The sequence below is a fragment of the Miscanthus floridulus genome, chromosome 5 (genome assembly GCF_019320115.1).
Source record: "Miscanthus floridulus cultivar M001 chromosome 5, ASM1932011v1, whole genome shotgun sequence".
In the NCBI taxonomy this organism is placed as follows: Eukaryota; Viridiplantae; Streptophyta; class Magnoliopsida; order Poales; family Poaceae; genus Miscanthus; species Miscanthus floridulus.
In genome coordinates, this window is record NC_089584.1 from 24,654,086 (window position 1) to 24,673,813 (window position 19,728).

Genomic DNA, 19,728 nt, shown 5'->3' on the forward strand with positions numbered 1-19,728 from the left:
CTCTCCCATTCAACACTCTCCCTCTCTCACTGATGAGCGGACCCGCCTCTTCTTCTTCCTCCCAGCGGATCTCCGGCTACTCACGCCTGACCTAGCACCCTTCGACGTTCATTCCTGAGAGGCAGTGCTCGCGCTCGTCCGTACGGCGGTGGAGCTTTTGCCTGCCCCGTGGCGGCAAAGCTCGTGACCGCCCGCAAGGCGGTGGTGCTTATAACCAACATGCATCATAACCCGCGGTAGTTGGGTAATTTTCGTGCAAAGTTCCACCCCCACAATCGCTGAAAGCAGCCCTGAAGGTAATGTGAAAATTGTACTAGCCAAAATTGTTTTTGTTGAAACTCTTGAGTGGAAGCCATTTGGTTGGTTTATGGCTTTTGAGATGCAAAACTGCAGCCAAAAAGGCAACCAAACATGGCAAAAAATTTGACTGGCAGGGTTATCCCAGTCCATGTGTGGTGACTCTGTGACTGACTGGCCAGAAGGCACCCTATAGCCACTATCACCAGCCGACTGTCTGTGTGTCCACGCTCCTGAGTCACTACTCACAAGTCACAAACAAAGCGAGGAATACAAAATCCCACGCTGAGAGGAGCGAGCAGGCGGGCGGGCATCGGCCGGTTGCGGTGGCATCCATAGATCATAGGACTCTCAGATTCCCATCTCGTCTTCTTATCTCCACTTCTCCCTCCACACATCCCTTCCTCCGTCCTCTGTTTATAAAACTCACCAGGCGCAATCTCGCTCCGTCCATCCCGTCGCAACCATCGCTTCCGCTTCGGCCTCGGCGACGGCCACCACCGCCGCTCCCCTCCCTCTCCGCCTCCTCGCTCCGCGGCCATTACCACAGCCTCGCCAACAAGCCGGGATGGCTGCACTCAAGGCGTCGTTCCGGGGGGAGCTCAGCGCCGTCTCCTTCCTCGACTCCAGCAGGGGACCTTTCGTCCAGCACAAAGGTTGGATCTTTTCCTCTTTCGGTGCCTCCTTTTTCCCCGATCGGTGCATGAGCTTATCTTCTTGCTTTTCCGGCCTGATGCACTCGACTTTGCCGTCCCGTGTTTTCTGGCCAGTTTGATGCTTCTTGACCCCATTCCCATCGATTTAGTTTGATATTTCTGGGTTCCATTCCAAGCGATTTGCGATGTGTGTCACCGCGAATTTTTATGTGTCGCTCTGTAAAGACTAGGAGGTCCTTGTGCTGTCCTGTTGTTCATCGTTCTTCCCACTTGGCGGCTATGCCTCGTCTACCATTATAGGAAACATTACTAGTATGGTTGGGCCCCGTCTCCATGTAGAGTGCATGGGAGCTGCGAGCCTCGGAGGGTATAGTCATTGTAAAGTTGCAAACTCTGATTCTAATAACTGTTATGATTTTGACATCCTAAAAGGCAGAATTTTTCTGGTTCTCTGAAGAAAAAGTTAATACTGTAGTTCCTTTACTCTTCTGAGATAAAACATAGAATTTTTTGCTACGCGAGTTACAGGGCCGAGATTTCCAGAATGTTATGCGGCCTTTTCTGTGTCTGGAATCGCTTCTTACGTGTGTCTCGAATCGCTTCTTTCGTCATCACCTCACCTGGGTGAATTAAATTCCGAAATATATGGGCCTCAACTTGCCTTTTGCTACTTCAGCCGTTGGAATATATACTGTTCTTCGAATATATTCCTCACAGATTCCAATTCAGTTTATACTTTCTAGTGATTTGATATGATCCAGAGGTGCTGAGGTGGTAGCACCGTTGTCTTGTAACGCCCGGTTATGTTAACTGGTCGGTGCACATGGTATTGAAGTTTACATGAATGTTTACAAAATTGGTTAAATCAGGTCAATAATTCAGGGTTTAAACTCGTCCACTTTATGGACCATATTGTAGTATTGCACTGGTCTTTCTTAGCCATAGAGACTTATTTCTAGTGTAAAATCTGGTTACTAGTGTTGTTTTCTAATCTTACTTTGATCTATCTCATTGTAGTGGATTTTACCTTTCAAAGGAAGGGCAAACAAGCTATTTCACTGAGAAGGACATGCTGTTCTATGCAACAGGCTCCACCACCAGCATGGCCTGGGCGAGCTGTTGCTGAGCCTGGCCGGAGGTCATGGGATGGCCCAAAGCCTATCTCGATTGTTGGATCAACTGGTTCCATAGGAACACAGGTAAAGGGATTAATCGAAGACTTATGGATGAAATTTGTCATTCCATAACATTGCTGTGTTAGCTGTGCAGATAATGTTGGTAGTTGATAGATCAAACTTTAGTGAATTCATGCATCTGTTTGGAAACAGTAGAATTGGTATATTTTGCATGCTACATTAGATTTTTGCATGCAGATCTGTAACTTGTGGGCTTCAGGTCAAGTCTAAACAACATGTTGCTTGTAACAATTTGTTTGATGTTAATCGCCATCTCTTACATTTACCTTATGATAGGTATGAAACTAGAGACACTGATATTCTTCAGCACTAATATTCCATCTTTTACATAATGCAAAGACATTGGACATTGTTGCTGAGAATCCTGATAAGTTCAGAGTTGTTGCTCTTGCTGCTGGATCCAATGTCACGCTTCTAGCTGATCAGGTACAGTGATGTTTTGAGTAGATTCTTTTCTTTTTGCCCTTTTTTTCAAGCTTGAAAGAGAATTTTGCACTCATTTGATCATTAAGCTTGTAAGACAAAAACTATGCACTCATTTGAGCATTCTGGATGTAATTTACTACAGGTCAAAACATTCAAACCTAAGTTGGTTGCTGTAAGAAACGAAGCATTAGTTGATGAACTAAAAGAAGCGTTAGCTGATTGCGAAGAGAAGCCAGAAATTATTCCTGGGGAGCAAGGTGTCATAGAAGTAAGGCTTTTCTTATGATCCTCGTCTGCGAATAACTAAAGGTTTGCTCTGAAAGTTTCTCAAATATTCAACTTTTGAGTAATAGGTTGCTCGACACCCAGATGCAGTTACAGTTGTCACAGGGATAGTAGGGTGTGCAGGGCTGAAGGTAATGCCCCTTCTATTTAGCATATTTCTCTTTGTGCTTTCCTTTATGTTGGGTGTTCCAAGAATCTAATGTTGCAATAATACTTCCTAACAATTTATAAAATGTTTGTGTATAAATGATATTTATGTGCTTATATGTAATATTTTCCTGTTGTTAGGTTAATAAATTTATCTGCACTAAGCTGTGGTTATAGGAAGCTTTTTTAAGAAAACAGAAAGCTGTCGTTCTGAATTCTTTTTTTTTTCTCGAAAACGCAAGAGAGCCGCGTCTCATTATATTAAGAAGAATGAAAGGGGCTAGAGCCCTACAACACACACCACACACAACCCCACACAAACCCAGGAATTACATTCGCGCCTGAAAAAGGGCAAAGGACGACCAAACACTAGCACTAAGCTAACCACCAAAAAGAGGGGCTGTCAAGGAAGACAGACCCTTGGCTCCTGCTAGATTCCACAACTGGCGCTCTTCTCCAGCAAGGGTGAGAGCACCACCAAGGTTAGGGGTAATACCATAAAAAATGCAATGATTCCGGTGGTTCCAAAGAGTCCAAGCTCCAAGCACAATGAGAGAGTTGAGACCTTTTTGTATCAATCCACTTGTTGCTCCACTAGCCTTTTCCCACCAGCTATCAAAGGAAGTATCCGAAGGCTGTGGCGACAAGGAGTGGAGGCCGACCTGTCTTAGAAGAAGGTACCAAAATTGTCTAGCAAAGACACAGGAGACAAGGAGGTGGTTAATAGTCTCATCCTCCTGGTCACAGAGAGGGCACTGCTCAGGATGAGGCCGCCCACGACGCGCAAGGCGATCTGCCGTCCAGCACCGATTGTGGGCCACCAACCAAAGGAAAAAAAACGGCATTTGGGCGGTGCCCAGGTGTTCCAGATCCTCTCATATGGTCCAAACTGAGTAGATCCCAGGAAGAAACTCTCATAGGTAGACTTGGCTGAGTATTGCCCACTAGCAGAAAATTGCCATATGTGGACATCTTCGACATCAGGTTCTAACTCAAAGTTATACAGCAAATCCCAGAGATGGAGGAAGTCCACAATAACACCAACAGTGCGGGTTCCCTTAATATCCAAAACCCAACTGCGACCATTTAGAGCTTCCTGGACAGTACGTCGCTTCACCCTTCTCTTTGGGATGGCTTCTAGTAGTCGAGGTGCAAGATCAGCAATACACTGTCCATGGATCCAACGATCAGTCCAGAACAAAGTGCGATTCTCATTGCCCACTTCCGATACAACAGCTACTGAGAAGAAGGAATAAACTTGGTCCGGGATTTGAATAGGGAGGGCTGCCCATGGACGATGAGGCTCAGTTTTTTTCAGCCAAACCCACCTCATCCTTCCCCAAGCCACAAGACAATGTCCTCCACACGCATCTTTGCGGCCCCTCCAAAGGAAACTTCTCCGAAGCTTGTCCACGGCTTTAATAGCCCATGGCGGGAAATCAATTGCCATTACCAAATAAATAAGCATGGCAGTGAGGACAAACTGCACCTGAATTCTTCGTCCAGTCCATGTCATGAGATCTCCTTTCCATCCCGGTAGCTGATCAGCTATTTTATCTATAATAGGTTGGATGTGTTCCTTAGTTAACTTCTTGAGAGAGAGGGGCAACCCCAAATATTTGCAAGGAAAATCCATGAGAGCACAAGGGAGAAGTTCCTGTACCAAGGACATTTCTGTATTCCCACACCTGATTGGCAACACATTGCTTTTATGCAAATTGGTTTTGAGACCTGAAGCTTCACCGAAGAGTTGGAGGATGCCCATTGTGACAGTAATATCCGTTGCCTCTGGGCGGAGAAAAAGAACCACATCATCCGCATAGAGGGATATACGATGTTGAAGAGCTCGAGACGATAGTGGCTGCAACATACCATCAGCGGCTGCCTTGGCTACCATATGCCCCAACACATCCATAACTAGAATAAAAAGCATGGGTGATAACGGGTCACCTTGCCTTAATCCTCGTCGGTGAGAAATACGCTCCCCAGGTATCCCATTCAACATCACTTGAGTAGAAGAGGAGGAGAGTAACCCACTGATTATGTCCCTCCAAATCTGGCCAAAGCCTAAGTGCTGTAAAACCTCAAGCAAAAAGGGCCAAGAAACTGAATCAAAGGCCTTTGATATGTCTAATTTTAATAGAATTCTGGGCTGCTTTTGTTGATTGAGAAATCTTGCTGCTTGCTGAACAAGCATGAAGTTATCTTGTATGAAATGCCCCTTTATAAAAGCACTTTGATTGGGAGACACCATCTGCTGCAGCCGACATGCAAGCCGATTTGCCAGCATTTTAGTGATCAACTTAGCAAAACTATGTACCAGGCTGATAGGCCGAAAGTCTCTTGGTTGCTCAGCTTCCTCCTTCTTAGGTAGAAGAGTGATGTAGGCTGCATTAAGCACCTCAAAACCAGCAAATCTCCTACTCCACACAGCAGAAACTGCAGCCATAATATCACTTTTTATAACCGGCCAGCAGGTCTTGTAGAAGCGGCCAGTAAAACCATCTGGACCGGGCGCTTTGTCCGGAGGCAGCTGCTTGATTGTTTTCCACACCTCTTCCTCAGTAAAAGGGAGCTCGAGATCAGCCAAATCATGGGAGAGGATCCCAAGCTCATCAAGGTTGATAGTGCGCTCTCTGTCTATGTTTTCCCCGAGCAAATCCTCATAGAATTCATCTATCAATCTTGCCTTGTCTTCATGCTTGGTGTAGATATGGTCACCAGAAACTAGCTTGCCAATGAAGTTCTTCCTCTTGCGGTGACGGGCATGGAGTTGAAAAAGCTTTGTGTTGGCGTCCCCATCACGTACCCAATCAATTCTTGAGCGAAGACACTTGTATTAAGGCTTTGTGTTGATGTCATTTGGCTGCATAAATCTTTCCTTGTGAACACACTTGTATTTCATCAATCATGGATCCTTTGTGGGGTGAAAAAACTGACGGCGGGAGGGGTGTATCTACTTTGGTCCTAGGACCGGTGTGATTGGCCCAATTGGTGCCATGTGTACATAAAACACTCTCTTTCCTATACTTAATTGAGCGGCAGAGCTCCTGCCTTTCAGAAAAATTGTCTACGAATTTTAACTATTTTGGTTGCTATATTTATACAGTTAGAAGGTGTTAAAATAGAGTACAGGTAATTTTACCACAATATCATGTATAGAATGAAGATAAATCTTGACTTCATTGCCAGACATAGATAGGCATCTTTGGCATCTCTAATTCGATGCAAAAAAGCAATTGGTAGTGGTATATATGTCATTGTCCTATTGCCTTCCATAGTGCCATATTTTGTATCTTCTGAGAACCGAGTTCCATGGCCCCCTATTTTTATTATAGTGCAGTATCAGCCTATCAGGATAAGTGGAGGACCATCATCACTAGGTGGTGATACTTTTAGATTGCCGAGTATCTTAATATTATATTTTTTATTTCCATATTAATTTGAACTTTATGTAAATTGGTGCAGTATGGTGCACCCAAATAAATGAGCAATTTTTTCAGTGAATATAGCTGACTTGGTAACTTTGTATTGTTCTGTTAGCCTACAGTTGCTGCAATCGAAGCTGGTAAAGACATAGCATTGGCAAACAAAGAGACCCTTATTGCAGGTGGTCCTTTCGTGCTTCCCCTTGCACACAAACACAATGTGAAAATTCTTCCTGCTGATTCTGAGCACTCTGCAATATTTCAGGTATCTCACAAAATGTTTATTTGTTGCTGCAGCTATCTTTTTTATTATTATGCATGTCTGGTGTAAGGTTGGCAAAGATACGTACTGGCTTGGGTGTTTAAACGAACTAACAATACTGAACTTGAAATAATGTGGCAATGCATTCATGTTTTATGGCATTCTTTGCTTATTAGAGTCTGCTTCCCTTGTACCAGTGCATACAAGGCTTGTCCGAAGGAGCACTTCGTCGCATTATTCTAACTGCATCAGGTGGTGCTTTCAGGCAAGTCCATCCCTTATGTGTTATATGTACTTCTGGAGACATACGAATCCATCTCATATCAATTGATCATGACAGGGACTGGCCAGTTGACAGGCTGAAAGATGTAAAAGTTGCTGACGCTTTAAAGCATCCAAACTGGAATATGGGAAAGAAGATCACAGTAGATTCTGCTACTTTATTCAACAAGGTGTCTTAGAGCTCCATTTAAAAAAAATATTTAATCCATACTGATTATATACACACTAAAGTGACAACATGGTCTTGTAGGGTTTAGAAGTTATTGAAGCACATTATTTATTTGGTGCTGAATATGATGACATTGAGATTGTGATTCATCCACAGTCTATCATACACTCTATGGTTGAAACCCAGGTGAGCCCTAAACCATGGTCATATGCCTTACTAAAAGGCACATGTTGAGATATTCTGCCCAGATGTAGTGCTTTGTACACTGAAACATATCCACGCTTAATCCTCCTATGCTGCATATTTTCATTTCCACCTCATTCTCTTGTATTAGTGCATGCCAGCATCTGAGCAGAATCTCAAGTTTATGATTGTTTCAGGTCGTTATGCTACATGCAGAATTGTTTCTGTAATGTCTTTACATATGGTTTAGTATTGTCTTTAGCATTCATGTTCTTCTATTTTCCCAGGATTCATCTGTCCTAGCTCAATTGGGATGGCCGGATATGCGGATACCAATCTTATACACCTTATCGTGGCCAGATAGAATCTATTGCTCTGAGGTCACATGGCCCCGCCTGGATCTTTGCAAGTATGACATCTTCACTACTCCTGTGCTACTTTTGCAGTACAGCTGATGCTTTTATTTGGAAATGACCGCCAAGAATTCAAGTCTTATTTTTCTTGATTACAGTATGGGATTGTTCTAATAAGCTACTGGTATATGATGGCAATACTTGATAGATCTGTATGTGTCAGGGGCACCTTAGTCAGCTGTTGGTGTGTGCATTTGTGAATGCATCTGACTTGGGTTTTGAGCCAGCAAATATTATGACAACCACCTCATAATTTTTAGGAAACAAATATGTGACTGTACTTCAACTGAATTTTCCGAACAGCCCATCAAGCTTGGACCTTGACCCAAACTCATTGCAATTCTGGTGTCCTTTTGAATAGTTATATGTATGAGTTGAGCTGGTTGACTAACCCACTTCTGGTTTAGTAATAACCAAGTAGTAACAATAGTTAGGTTGATAAACATGAACATACTTCATTAAGGATGCTAAGAAAACAAAAACGTGTTATGAAACTAAACTTCGCACAATCTCTTAAATAGTAAGCATTCCATGCTAACAGATTTTGAGCATTCAGATTTAAGTTCCAATTGGTCAATACAGGTTGGGTTCACTGACGTTCAAAGCTCCTGACAATGTAAAGTACCCATCAATGGACCTAGCGTATGCAGCTGGGCGGGCTGGGGGCACCATGACAGGAGTTCTGAGTGCTGCTAATGAGAAGGCTGTGGAGTTGTTCATTGATGAACAGTATGATTCTTTTCGCATATCAACTTTTGCCTGCTTTATTCTAGATTGATCATTGCATATTTTATGTCATCTTTTGATTTGGTTTGTGAAATATTCTGCAAATTTTAAGGCGAGATACATTATGCTAATTGCTGCAATGAAAAAAAAACTTTGGGCTAACCAAAGTCCATGGACATCTACTGCGCTTTACTTTAGAAAAGTGAGTTGGGACGAGAATGTATGTCCTTAAAGATATTATTCTCAAGCACCTTTTGAGCCTACATTATGGATTAGAATAGCTATAGAATCTTGATTTAAACTATCTTTCCTTGTTTAAATAAATACAAATTAAATACACTGAGGGTCCTAAAGCCTTTCCTGGATTCTCAACTAGGTCCATAAACTCTCGAAGGGAAAGGTTTGAGTGAATGCACTACCAAGAGAGAACCTAGAGTGAACCTGGTGTGAACCCGATCCTCACTTTGAGAGTTTATTATGGGCCTACGTGAGGATCAGGGAAAAGTTCAGGGCACTGGTGCTTTTCACTCTTTTAAGTACTTTATCTTAACAATGGTCTGCCTGCTGTTACTATTGCCAATATGATGGTTTGGTTATTGGGATAGGGTGTCGGTCATAGAGACGGGTTTTTCTCTGCATGAGAAGATATTGATTTATGCACTCAACTTGTTGAGGTAAAGCACCATGCTCCAGAATTTGATAGAGGAGAAAACTTCATCATGGCATAAGCACATTGTTTTACACAATTAGTTCAAATAGGAGAAGGTTCTGTAACTACAGCCAGTTGTCCATCAGAGGGAAAGAAAGAACTAATTTGCAATCATCCTTTACATATTGATATTCATACAAAGGAAGTCAGTTGACCTTTTCGTTTGGTTTGCAGGATTAGCTACCTGGACATATTCAAGGCGGTGGAGCTTACATGTGATGCGCATCGGAACGAGCTGGTAACAAGCCCGTCACTGGAGGAGATCATCCATTATGATCTGTGGGCGAGGAGATATGCAGCCAGCCTACAACCATCTTCTGGCCTGAGCCCTGTCCCTGCATAATAATAAGTAGATATACTCCTACATATTGTCACGACGACGGTGTACATACAGGAGTTCTAAGATATGAAGTGTGTGGCTCCTGTTTCCATGTTCGATTTTCAGGAGCTAGATGAAGCATTAGGGGACATCTAGGTCGCCCTCCTGAATGTAAATCATGCCTCTACATGAATAAAAAGCATCAGTTCCATGTGATTTTTTTTATGGGTGAAGTGTTCGAATTCGAGTGGGAAACAGATGCATCCCTTTCGGTGGAGTTTTTATAGTACTCCGTATGTAGGATTGAACAGCATTTTGAAATGCTCAGGCACAGCTGCCCCTGCCCGACATCACCTCTGCACCTTGTTCCATTTTCTCGCTTGGCGTGGTGAGCACTAGCATGAGACCCAAACTCGCTCTTTTGGTGAGCCCCAGAAATCTTACATTGTGATCCACTTCATCCACTCATCAGATTCAAAAAAAAAAAGAGGAAATCTCCTCTCCCAAAGAATCAAACAACCCTAAATTTAATCAAATGTATATATAAATACTAACATTTCTTCGATTAATTATTGAATCTATTTTTATTATAATAAGCTTATTTTAAGTATAAATGTTGATGTTGATGCTATTTTTTTTTTTATAAATCTAGCCAACCTTTAAATTGTCTAACTCATCAGGAATCGAGATTTTCATTCTTTTCTGACAAAAAAGAGAGTACTCATTTTGTCATTTCTAGGTAAGATGAGTGCCAACAAAGGTTCATGGTAGCGAGGCGAGAGAGCACGCCCCCCTCCTCGTCACAGTGCGAACCAAAGGTTCATGGTAGTCCTCGGGGGTTAGATCTATCCTTTTTTCGCTAATGCTCCTATCAGGATGTCCGGACAGACGGACGGGACGGACCCGCCGCGCGCCCTTGCACCTCGCACGATCGCACCGGACCCGCCTCGCGCTACGTGCGCCCCGCGCCTCACGCGCGTGCCCCTGTGCCTCCGCCTCACGCCGTGCGCCCTTGCACCTCGTGCCCCCGCACGGTCACACTGGACCACCTCGCGCCGCACGCCGCACGCGCCTCGCGCTGCACTCCACTGCGCCGCGTCAACCAGCCTCCATTAGGCGGCAGCCGGCAGCAAGTAGATGAGCACATGTTGCAACAGTATGTTTTATGTGTTTCAGATGTATGTTGCATATGTTTCATCTGGATGTTGCAAAAGTAGATCTTGTGTTCCATATGTTGCAACGGCTATACATATATGTTGCAAGTGTATGTTTCAAATGTTTCAGCTGTTTTCGAACGAGTGTTTTATCTGGATATTGCATATGTTGCAGTGGTTATACATGCATATATGTTGCAAGTGTATGTTTCAAATGTTTCACCTGTTTCGGACCTATGTTGCAAGTGTATGTTCCAAATGTTTCACCTGTTTCAGACCTAGGTTGCAAGTGTTTCATCTAGATGTTGCATATGTTGTAATGTTGCATATATTTCATACATATGTTGCAAGCGTCTATTCAAAATATTTTATCTATTTCAGACGTATGTTACAAGTATGTTTATCTGGATGTTGTTGTTACTATACACGTATGTCACAAACATATATTTGTAAATGTTTCACTTGTTTCAGACGTATATTACAGAAGTGCTTTCATGTTGCAACATTAGCAAGCATAGGGTCCTCGTGGGCGTAGCGGTCCCCACGTATGCGGCAAGAGAAGCGGGAGTGTGACGTGTCAACAGGCATGTGGCACGGTCTCCACCAGCATGCGCATCAAAGGGCACTGGCACGCAGCTGCATGCGTACGTGCACGCCATGCAGGCGTAGCAGTTGCATGCGGCATTGCGTGGGCGGGCGTGCATGCAGGGCGGGCGCCGTTCCATTTCTTCATGAGTGGAGCGCATTCGTGGGAACCGTGCATGCGGAGGAAAAAATGTTGTCACTCCTGGCACATGCGAGACTAAGGAAGCAGGACATGCAGATGAGTGCTTGACGCTGGGGAGGACACCTAGGTGAGGTGCAACAAGGACAACGCAGCAGGGCAGGCGTGGGCATCCGAACAGAGGCTAGTGTCCGGATGTTCGGGCGCTAGCCACGCCGTTTTTTTTTTTTTTTGTTCGAAGTGCTGGGCTGAGGGATTAAACATGGGGATCAGCAATTCGTTCTTCCTTGCCGCAGGGAGCGCGCACGCGTGGGCGTGGCCGCTGCTCCTCCACGCACGTGCGGCGATCGACGCTGCTCCACCACGTGGACCACCCGCCTGTAACGCACACGCGTGGCCTGCCACCGCCGCGCGGCTCACCCACCTCCAATACGCCGTGCGGCCACCGGCGCTGCTCGCGGACTGCCGCCTCCAATGCGCACGCACAGCCTGCCGCCACCGCGCGGCCCACCACCCCCAACGTGCACGCGCGGCCACCGGCACTACTCCGCAGCCCGCCGCCGCTGTTCCTACTCCGCACGCCGTGGTCACAAACATTAGGGAGGTGTTTCTCCGATGAACCCACACCTAGAGACAATATTCTCTATGGGACGACCTCAACCCACTAGGCCACTACTACTCTTCCCTGAACCAACCAAACACTCAAAAAAAAAAAAAAGGTTCAATCCACTTCAACCCTAGAGCCAAACACAAGCTAAGGTGCTACATATGATGGGGACATCACCAAAACAGGTTATCACTAGCAAGACAGGATAGAGTGCCCAACATAATTTCAGGATATCGTACGCTACATTTTGTAACCTATATACAATTATATACATGCAGCCGAAAGACAAACCCACTTCATTCAAAGTCGAGATCAAGTCAGACACGGATAAAAAAAACACACCAGACTATAGAAAATGGTACCACAGCACAATTCAAGCTCACTTATGAAAATCCACATATAACACTGATAAAATGGGCCTACTATCCTCTTAACGAATCATCCACATAGAGTCCAAGGTGGACGTACTACTAGTGATAATTGATCGGTGATACATGCAAGCATCCAAAGCAGTAAAAGATGGAGCTGTTTGGCAGACAAAAACACTTGAGTTGCAGCAGTAGCCAGAAGCAAGCCCCAACATCACATGAGGGTGCCCAGGAACTAGTGGCCATATTTCTGGAACTCCCACTCACTGTTGTCTGCAAGATAAAAAGTTGATCGTGAGTAATGCAATGCCCAAAACAATGAACTATGGGATCAAATCAACACAGAACTGCAACTACCTAATGGGCACACTTGGCGAGTCTTAAGCCACCTGCTGATGCAATGGAAGTGAAAAGCATGATTACAGACACCTGCAGTACGCAAAACACACCTTTGTTAGACCCAGTGAAGGACACCTTGTTAGACCCAGTGAAGCTGCGGCAAAGAACCATGTAGAACACATGGTCCAACATATTCCAATGTCTATTGGTTTGTACAGGCAAATATAAAGAAGCTTCAGTACAAAAATGTACATGCTTGAGCTTCCCATTCCTTTTATTTTTTAGCCAAGCAGCATTTGTCATCATTCCAACTGTAAACATGGGCGAGCTTATTTTCTACTGACAACGCCACAATATGGTGAGAAGTTCACTGGCCTCTGCTCAAGTGGTCCGTTCAAGGAACACACAAGAGGCTGCAAAGAACACAGCACAAAAAGAGCATGTAGTGCTGCTTCAAATGCCGTAATGGGCTTGCAACAGCCTTAATCCAGATAGGAATGTAGTACACATCTGCAGGGACTGACACATTAAGTGTATATGTTTAATTACTGGTTGCACCTTTATTTGCCAATCATGCTGTGATTTATACAGATATAAAAAGTCTGGCAATGGTAAGTTATGGAACACACACCTATCACTTATATTTAGTTAAATGTGAGAGCAGTACATTGATAATATTTTTCTCAAAAGATATACAAACACTTAAACACTGTTTAAGTAATCTGAGCTTCATATGTAATCTACAGTAGGATAAGTTTCATCTAAAGAGGCAATTAGGTATGTCAAACAAAAACCAGTGTTCAGTTGTTTCATATACAGTTCACCAGCCACATCAAAATTTGGAGATGGGAAAGAGGTATGCAATTTTTGAGTTCCTAAAGTACTATAACTATAACAGCTCCAGTGTCTCTGTATATGAAACAAATTGTTCATACTGCACAGTTCACCAGACTAATGTAATCAAGATAACATAGTAGAATCTTTGGAAAGAGCACAGAAAATCTATATTTTGCAATCTTTGTGTGTCATACCCTAACCATAGTTGCCAGCTACATATAGATTGGTGTAAGATTCCCGAAAACTAGATGCCACAATGCCCTAACCATAGTTGCTAGTTACACATAGATTGGTGTAAGATTCCCGAAAACTAGATGCCACAATGAGCAACCGTATGCCAGAACTAGTGTGCAAAATAATTGATAGTGAATTCTTTCATTCCACATGAGGAGACATACCGATAACATAAAATTAGTGGCAAGTGGCAACAGACAAAAAGTAAGATACAACAAAGAAGATAGGTAAGAAGACCCTAGGAGATTGGATTCGTACCCCAAGCGACAGTGCACTCCTCGCTGGTCGCACTAGCTTGGTTCGCCTGGCACTCGATGCCTGCACCCAACGAATTAAGGAGCTCAAACCCCTAATCATAGATCTCAAACCCTAACGAGCACTGAACCTATCGGACCCGAAACTTACATAGATCCATGATGTGGTTGCGGCAGATGGCGCAGTTGTCGACGACGATATCTGCTCCGGTGCAAAGGACACAAACAGATCAGACGGGATCCAAATTCCAATCTACAAGAAGGAAAATCTAGAGCGGATGGACGGGCGCGCGGACGTACCCCATGCCCAGAGCGCGACGGCGTTCCACTTCTTGATCTCGAAGCGCTTGTTGGGCTTGCGGGAGGAGGAGGAGGACGGACCGGCCGCGGATGATCCCTCGCCAGCGGGGGCGGGCGGCGGCGGCGCGTTGATGTCGGTCTCCATGGCGGACATCGCGGTAGTCGCGGGAGCCTTCGGTTCGCGGAAGGCGCTAGCGAGGGGCAGGGATATGTGTGCAATTTCTCTAGAGGCCAGGGGTTTTATCAAAAAGTAAGTGTTCTCTCGTCTCAGAGTATGACTCTCTAATGTCGTCATGTCTTGGTTCCCGGCCCAATAGCCGCAAGATCGGTCTGCTAAGGCCTGTTTAGATTCATTATTAGTAGCACTAAATAATATAACTAAAATTAGTTAGGAGGCTGCTAACTAATACTACCTCCATCCCGGAAAAAAACGTAACTGTGGGTTCCGTACCATCAGAGTGGTTCACGTTTAACCAAGTTTCTAGTTAATAATATTCACATTTATAGCTTTAAATTAATTTATTATAAAAATACATTTCGTAATTAATTCAATGGTATTTATTTGATATCATAGACATAGATACTTTTTATTTATAATTAGTCAAACTTAAGATACTAAAATGTGATACTGTGCTAGATGCATTTTTTTGCGGAGTTTCTAAATATCTGCTAGCAGATTTCTGATGCTGTTATCTTCGACTTTTGTATGGCCCAGATGTTTGCTAAGATTCGTGTAATTGTTTGTTTTTTCATTTATTTGTACACGCTCACGCAAATGACAATGGCCCTTTGCCTTCTGTTGCACGGGCCCCTCTAGGTTGTGTTGCTCTCCTTTCATATTGCGAGTTGTCGAGGGCTGCTGCGGTGTTGCCGGCGGGCGACGGAGCTATTGGCGGCAGCCGTCTGTCGGCGGCGGCGGATCTGTCGGTTACTTGTGCTGTATGTTCGTATTGGCTGTATGTTCGTATTGGCTGTTCCTATACATGTTGTATATGTGCTGTCTTTTTTTTTATCATGCTAGATTTTGATTTATGAAATTGGAAGATATCCAGAAGCTGTCATGTGACGTATTATTTTTGTTTTATCTTTGTTGTGTGTGACATGTGAGGTGGCAACTTTTGATTTGCTGAAAAAATGGAAGACAATATAAACATAAAAATTTACCAGAAGATAGTTCTATAGCAAGTTTTATAGTTGGTTTAGAGTTAAAAATAGGTGCTAACAGATTGTATACACATTTAAGTGCTTAGTTTCTATCCATGGTTAGCACTAAAAATTAGCTAGCTAATAGTTAGGTCCCGTTTGATAGAGTTTCACTTCACTAGTGAAGTCATTTTTTTTTTTGCTTTAGCTCCATGAACAGCACCACCGGTGGAGCTGAAGCCGTTTTGGTAAACCGTTAGGCAAAACGGCTTTCCTGTGAGAGCATGTTTTTAGGGGTCTGGAAGAGGAGCTGGAGAAGCCACTTTTTTTTGCACCATCCCATCCCAAATCACTGTGAGAGCATGTTTTTATGGACTTCACCAGTGAAGCCATTTCATTTGATCCCGTTTAGCAGAAAACGGCTCCTAAAGCCGGTGGAAAAACCTTGCCAAATAAGGTCTTAATAGTTACTAAGCTAATTTTTAGTAGGGGATTGTTTGGACCCACCTGCTAATATGTGATTGGATGATGAGTTGAAGGTGAATATCAACTATTAGCACCTGGTAGCAACTCTAGCATGTTAATAAAACTAATAGTTAGCAACTCTCCAACTAATAATTAGCGGTCTATCTAGATCTACTAGTACTAATTTTAGTTGTTAATGGATACAAGGCCCTACTCCTTACCCAACCACCTATTATTAGCAGGTTGATCCAAACGACCTCCTACTAAAAATTAGCAAGCTAGTCTAATGGATTCAAATAGACCCTAAAGTTGATACTTCAATTCGTATGAGCAACGTATTTAGAGCAACTTCTAGAGTCTCTCTCTATATCCTTCCTTATTAATAGTAATAGAGATCTTGGAGAAATAAATATAATGCTCTCCTTTCTAACAACTTCTTTAGTTAGATATTCAAATATTATCATCCTCTATACTAGATACCCACTATGCAAAAATAATGATTTAGAGACTGTGTTTAAGAAAGAGAGATGCTCTTAGCTAGGAAAAAGAGAACTATTCTGTTGATGGAAAAAGATAAGAAAAATAATAAAAGAAGATTGAAAAATACTAGCTTTGCCAAGATAGGTGAAAACAATTGAATATATTTTTATTTAAAAACACAACTATATGTATTGTCTTAGTTTCCTTTCATCTTCTAACCCTACACAATATAATTTAGTGGCATATACATTAACTGTCAGTGTCATGCGACAGGGTATACCTTTATTCTACAGTCTTTTCTTAACGGTGATGTATTAACTATCTGGATGTGCACGGTCTAGCGGCATTTGAGTTAATGTAATTTATATTCCACTTTCAATGGAAAAAAGGAAATAAAATAAATAAGTAAAAATACTTTAACACTAGGGCTAATTTTACTAGAAATGTTTTGTTGAGCAATTGCAACAAATATAGAGTTTGCCACCCTAAGCCATTGACATAGACATCATGTGCAGGCTAAAATGCAACCCTTGTCCTCAATCTTGGCTCAAAACGTCATCTATGTCTCCAAACTTCCAAATACATGTTTAGATCCTTAACACTTATTAATTATGTCACATGAGGTTCAAAACCCCCTAGACCAAGTAGTCGATCTACTATGAAAACACCTTCTACCAGGGACGGGTCCAGCGGTGGGGTAGGACTCTAGCCCCCCTACGGCCTTCGGACCCATGGAGCCTCTAGGCCCCCTAGGAGTTTTTGCCATGGATGCACCTTGAGGAGAGGCTAGAACTATCTAGGGGTTGAAAAAGGCCCCTTAAACATTTTTCTGGATCCGTCCCTGCCTTCTACGAAGGAGTGTGGTAATTCCCCTCAATACCTCTATACAAGAACACATATATCATGTAAATTATTTCAAACAAGTGTCAAGTGCAGAGTTTTAGTTGCAAGAGATTCAGTTTGAATGAATGAACATGTTTCAAAGTGTAGAGTTTACCTTTTGGCCCAGTGTTGGGCATAAACGCTTCAATTTCTTTGTTGTTGTCTCTGGCTATTAGAGTGGACAAAATTTCTTTTGACAACAGAACAAGAATGTCAAGCACTACTATAACCTCTCCAATTAACAGAAATAAACATATTTAAAGACCTCATCCATAAATGGTCAGACAACCACTACGTAAAAATGATTTTTAGCAACGGGACGATTTTTTTATAGAGGCAGCTGATGATGGAGCCGCCCCTATAGTAATGTGCTCGGGAGCCCAGACACCAGCCGCCCCTACAAATGGAACAGCAGGGGCGGCTGGTGATATGAGCCGCCCCTACAAATAGGTCTGATTTATAAGGACGACTCACTCACAAGCCGCCCCCAGCATTTCTATTTGTAGGGGTGGCTGGTGATTGAGCCGCCCCTACAAATGCCCTCATATAAAATACCTCTGATTTGTAGGGGTGGCTTAATCACCAGTCGCCCCTACAAATGACCCACATATAGCACAACTACAGCACCTTCTTCCTCCTCAGGTCACTCACTCCAACCCATGAAAAAAGGTGGGGAGGCCTTGGGCACCTTCCAAAAATTGCTCTACTAAGGGGGAAAGATTTTAGTCTCAAATCCTTTAGTGGAGAGGTTGTAGAAGATAAGAAAATGCTATTCCACACTTCTTTTTGAAGTTTCAATGGTTGGTTAGTGAGTAATTAAAGTTTTGTTTTTCTCTCTCTTCTATGGTGCTTGAGCTACTTATGAAGCAAATTAGACCTAAGTTTTAAATGTACTAGGGTAAATTAGGGAGGGGAACAAGGTCATACCATTATTTGGTCCATGTTTCTTGATTTTAGTGAATAATTAGTTAGTTTTATGCATGTTTCATGTGTATGTAGATCTAGATCTATGGTTTGGTTTTTTATTAATATCGTTTTTGTAAATTTATGTTTGATAAAATTGGACTAGGGTTTATATGAAAGATATTGGGTAAAGTATAATTGTTGCTAATTGTTGTCTTTGAAATTGTTTATTGTAATCAATAAATATGTATTTTAATTATTTATGGATAAATGGACTATTAATTAATTTTCCTCTACCATGGTGTGTTTGTATGCTTCATGTAATTATATTAGATTTATATTAATATATATCTTGTCACAAGGGTAGGCTAGCTGGGAAGGGCACCAGTGGTAGAAAAGTGTTCATCGACCATGATTACAAAGAGGTGAGTCAGGCGCATTACAGTGTCTTGCAGAGTACACAACTGATGCAACCGTACATTGATGAACACTTGGCTATCATTATGGCGGAGAGAAATGGCTGTTCGGATGATTGAGTCATGAAATAACATAAGCAACGACTAACTACATGGTTGAATGACCAAAACATACCGCCTGGAGAAACCATAGACTCTATTACCATTATTAGGTTGGCAGAGGGGCTATCGAGACAAGTGATATCTTGGAATGCTTATGATATCAATGGGTATACGTATTATACCCATGCAAAGGATAGTAAATATGTGAACCAAAACAATGGCGTTTGAATAGAGGCTCTCGATGGATTGGGGCGAAAAATCCAATACTTTGGTATCATTAAAGAGATATGAGAACTTGACTATGGAAGTGATATAACGGTGGCCCTGTTTTGATGTCATTGGATCAAACAACACCAACTGAACGAGATCGTACTGAGAGTCCTAGACCTCAAGAATCTAGGCTACCAAGATGATTCTTAGGTACTCGCTTCACGTGTCGTACAAGTTTTCTATATGTCTGACCCACAAAGTAACCTCCCCCCGAAAGAAAAAGACAAAGCACGTGGTTGCCTCTGGGAAACAGCACATTATTGGAGTTGATGGCGTAGATGATGTTGAAGCTTACAATAACTACAATGAGATGCCGCTATTCACAGACTTTCCTAAGAAGATCAGTGTTGTGGAAAAGAACCTACCCAAAGACATATTGCCATGGGAACAAAAAGGTGTTAAGGGGAAAGTCGTTATAGCGGGCTAGCTAGTTGTTGAACGTGGAGTATTTGTGTAAGTGTGTGTTTGTAAGACTTCATTTATGCATGCGTGTGAGACTATATATTTATTTATGTGTGTAAGACTATATATTTTTGTATGTGTGTGAGACTACATTTATTCATGTGTGTGAGACTACGCTTTGCAACATCCAAATGAATCTATTTGAGCAACCACTCTATTACTACTAAAACTTTATGAAATTACTTAACACTTTATAAAATGAAGAAATGACCAAAATAAAAGTAGGAGGTCTTGACGAGTTATACAACTTTTATATTCATCACCTTTACAGCTGAAATCATTTAGTGTTT

The 19,728-nt window shown here is 42.7% G+C and overlaps 2 protein-coding genes and 1 pseudogene across 2 annotated transcripts; 1 reads left to right on the forward strand and 2 right to left on the reverse strand.

Annotated features, from left to right (window-relative positions):
• Window positions 1-582: 582 nt before the first annotated feature.
• LOC136449704 (1-deoxy-D-xylulose 5-phosphate reductoisomerase, chloroplastic-like) lies at window positions 583-9,714 on the forward strand. The gene is made up of 12 exons (XM_066449860.1): window positions 583-953; window positions 1,971-2,152; window positions 2,489-2,575; window positions 2,718-2,843; window positions 2,929-2,991; window positions 6,551-6,700; window positions 6,895-6,962; window positions 7,038-7,149; window positions 7,230-7,334; window positions 7,619-7,740; window positions 8,327-8,473; window positions 9,354-9,714. Exons 1-12 carry the CDS (start codon window positions 866-868, stop codon window positions 9,520-9,522), a joined length of 1,419 nt encoding a protein of 472 aa, XP_066305957.1. The 5' UTR covers window positions 583-865; the 3' UTR covers window positions 9,523-9,714.
• On the reverse strand, window positions 3,005-6,543 carry LOC136449703 (uncharacterized; annotated as a pseudogene).
• Window positions 9,715-12,264: 2,550 nt separating the features above from the next.
• On the reverse strand, window positions 12,265-14,540 carry LOC136451801 (uncharacterized). The gene is made up of 5 exons (XM_066452483.1): window positions 14,316-14,540; window positions 14,167-14,217; window positions 14,020-14,079; window positions 12,709-12,780; window positions 12,265-12,624 (listed from the first exon to the last, which is right to left on the reverse strand). Exons 1-5 carry the CDS (start codon window positions 14,467-14,469, stop codon window positions 12,587-12,589), a joined length of 375 nt encoding a protein of 124 aa, XP_066308580.1. The 5' UTR covers window positions 14,470-14,540; the 3' UTR covers window positions 12,265-12,586.
• Window positions 14,541-19,728: the final 5,188 nt, after the last annotated feature.

Bases quoted from the DNA above. Each gene is read 5' to 3' on its own strand.
- LOC136451801 (XM_066452483.1), bottom strand. From the start codon at position 14,469: ATGTCCGCCATGGAGACCGACATCAACGCGCCGCCGCCGCCCGCCCCC. The intron at 14,218-14,315 runs GTACGTCCGCGC...GCACCGGAGCAG, and splicing joins CGTCGCGCTCTGGGCATGGG to ATATCGTCGTCGACAACTGC. The intron at 12,625-12,708 runs GTAGTTGCAGTT...TTTATCTTGCAG, and splicing joins TCGCCAAGTGTGCCCATTAG to ACAACAGTGAGTGGGAGTTC.
- LOC136449704 (XM_066449860.1), top strand. From the start codon at position 866: ATGGCTGCACTCAAGGCGTCGTTCCGGGGGGAGCTCAGCGCCGTCTCC. The intron at 2,153-2,488 runs GTAAAGGGATTA...CATAATGCAAAG, and splicing joins CTGGTTCCATAGGAACACAG to ACATTGGACATTGTTGCTGA. The intron at 2,992-6,550 runs GTAATGCCCCTT...TTGTTCTGTTAG, and splicing joins TAGGGTGTGCAGGGCTGAAG to CCTACAGTTGCTGCAATCGA.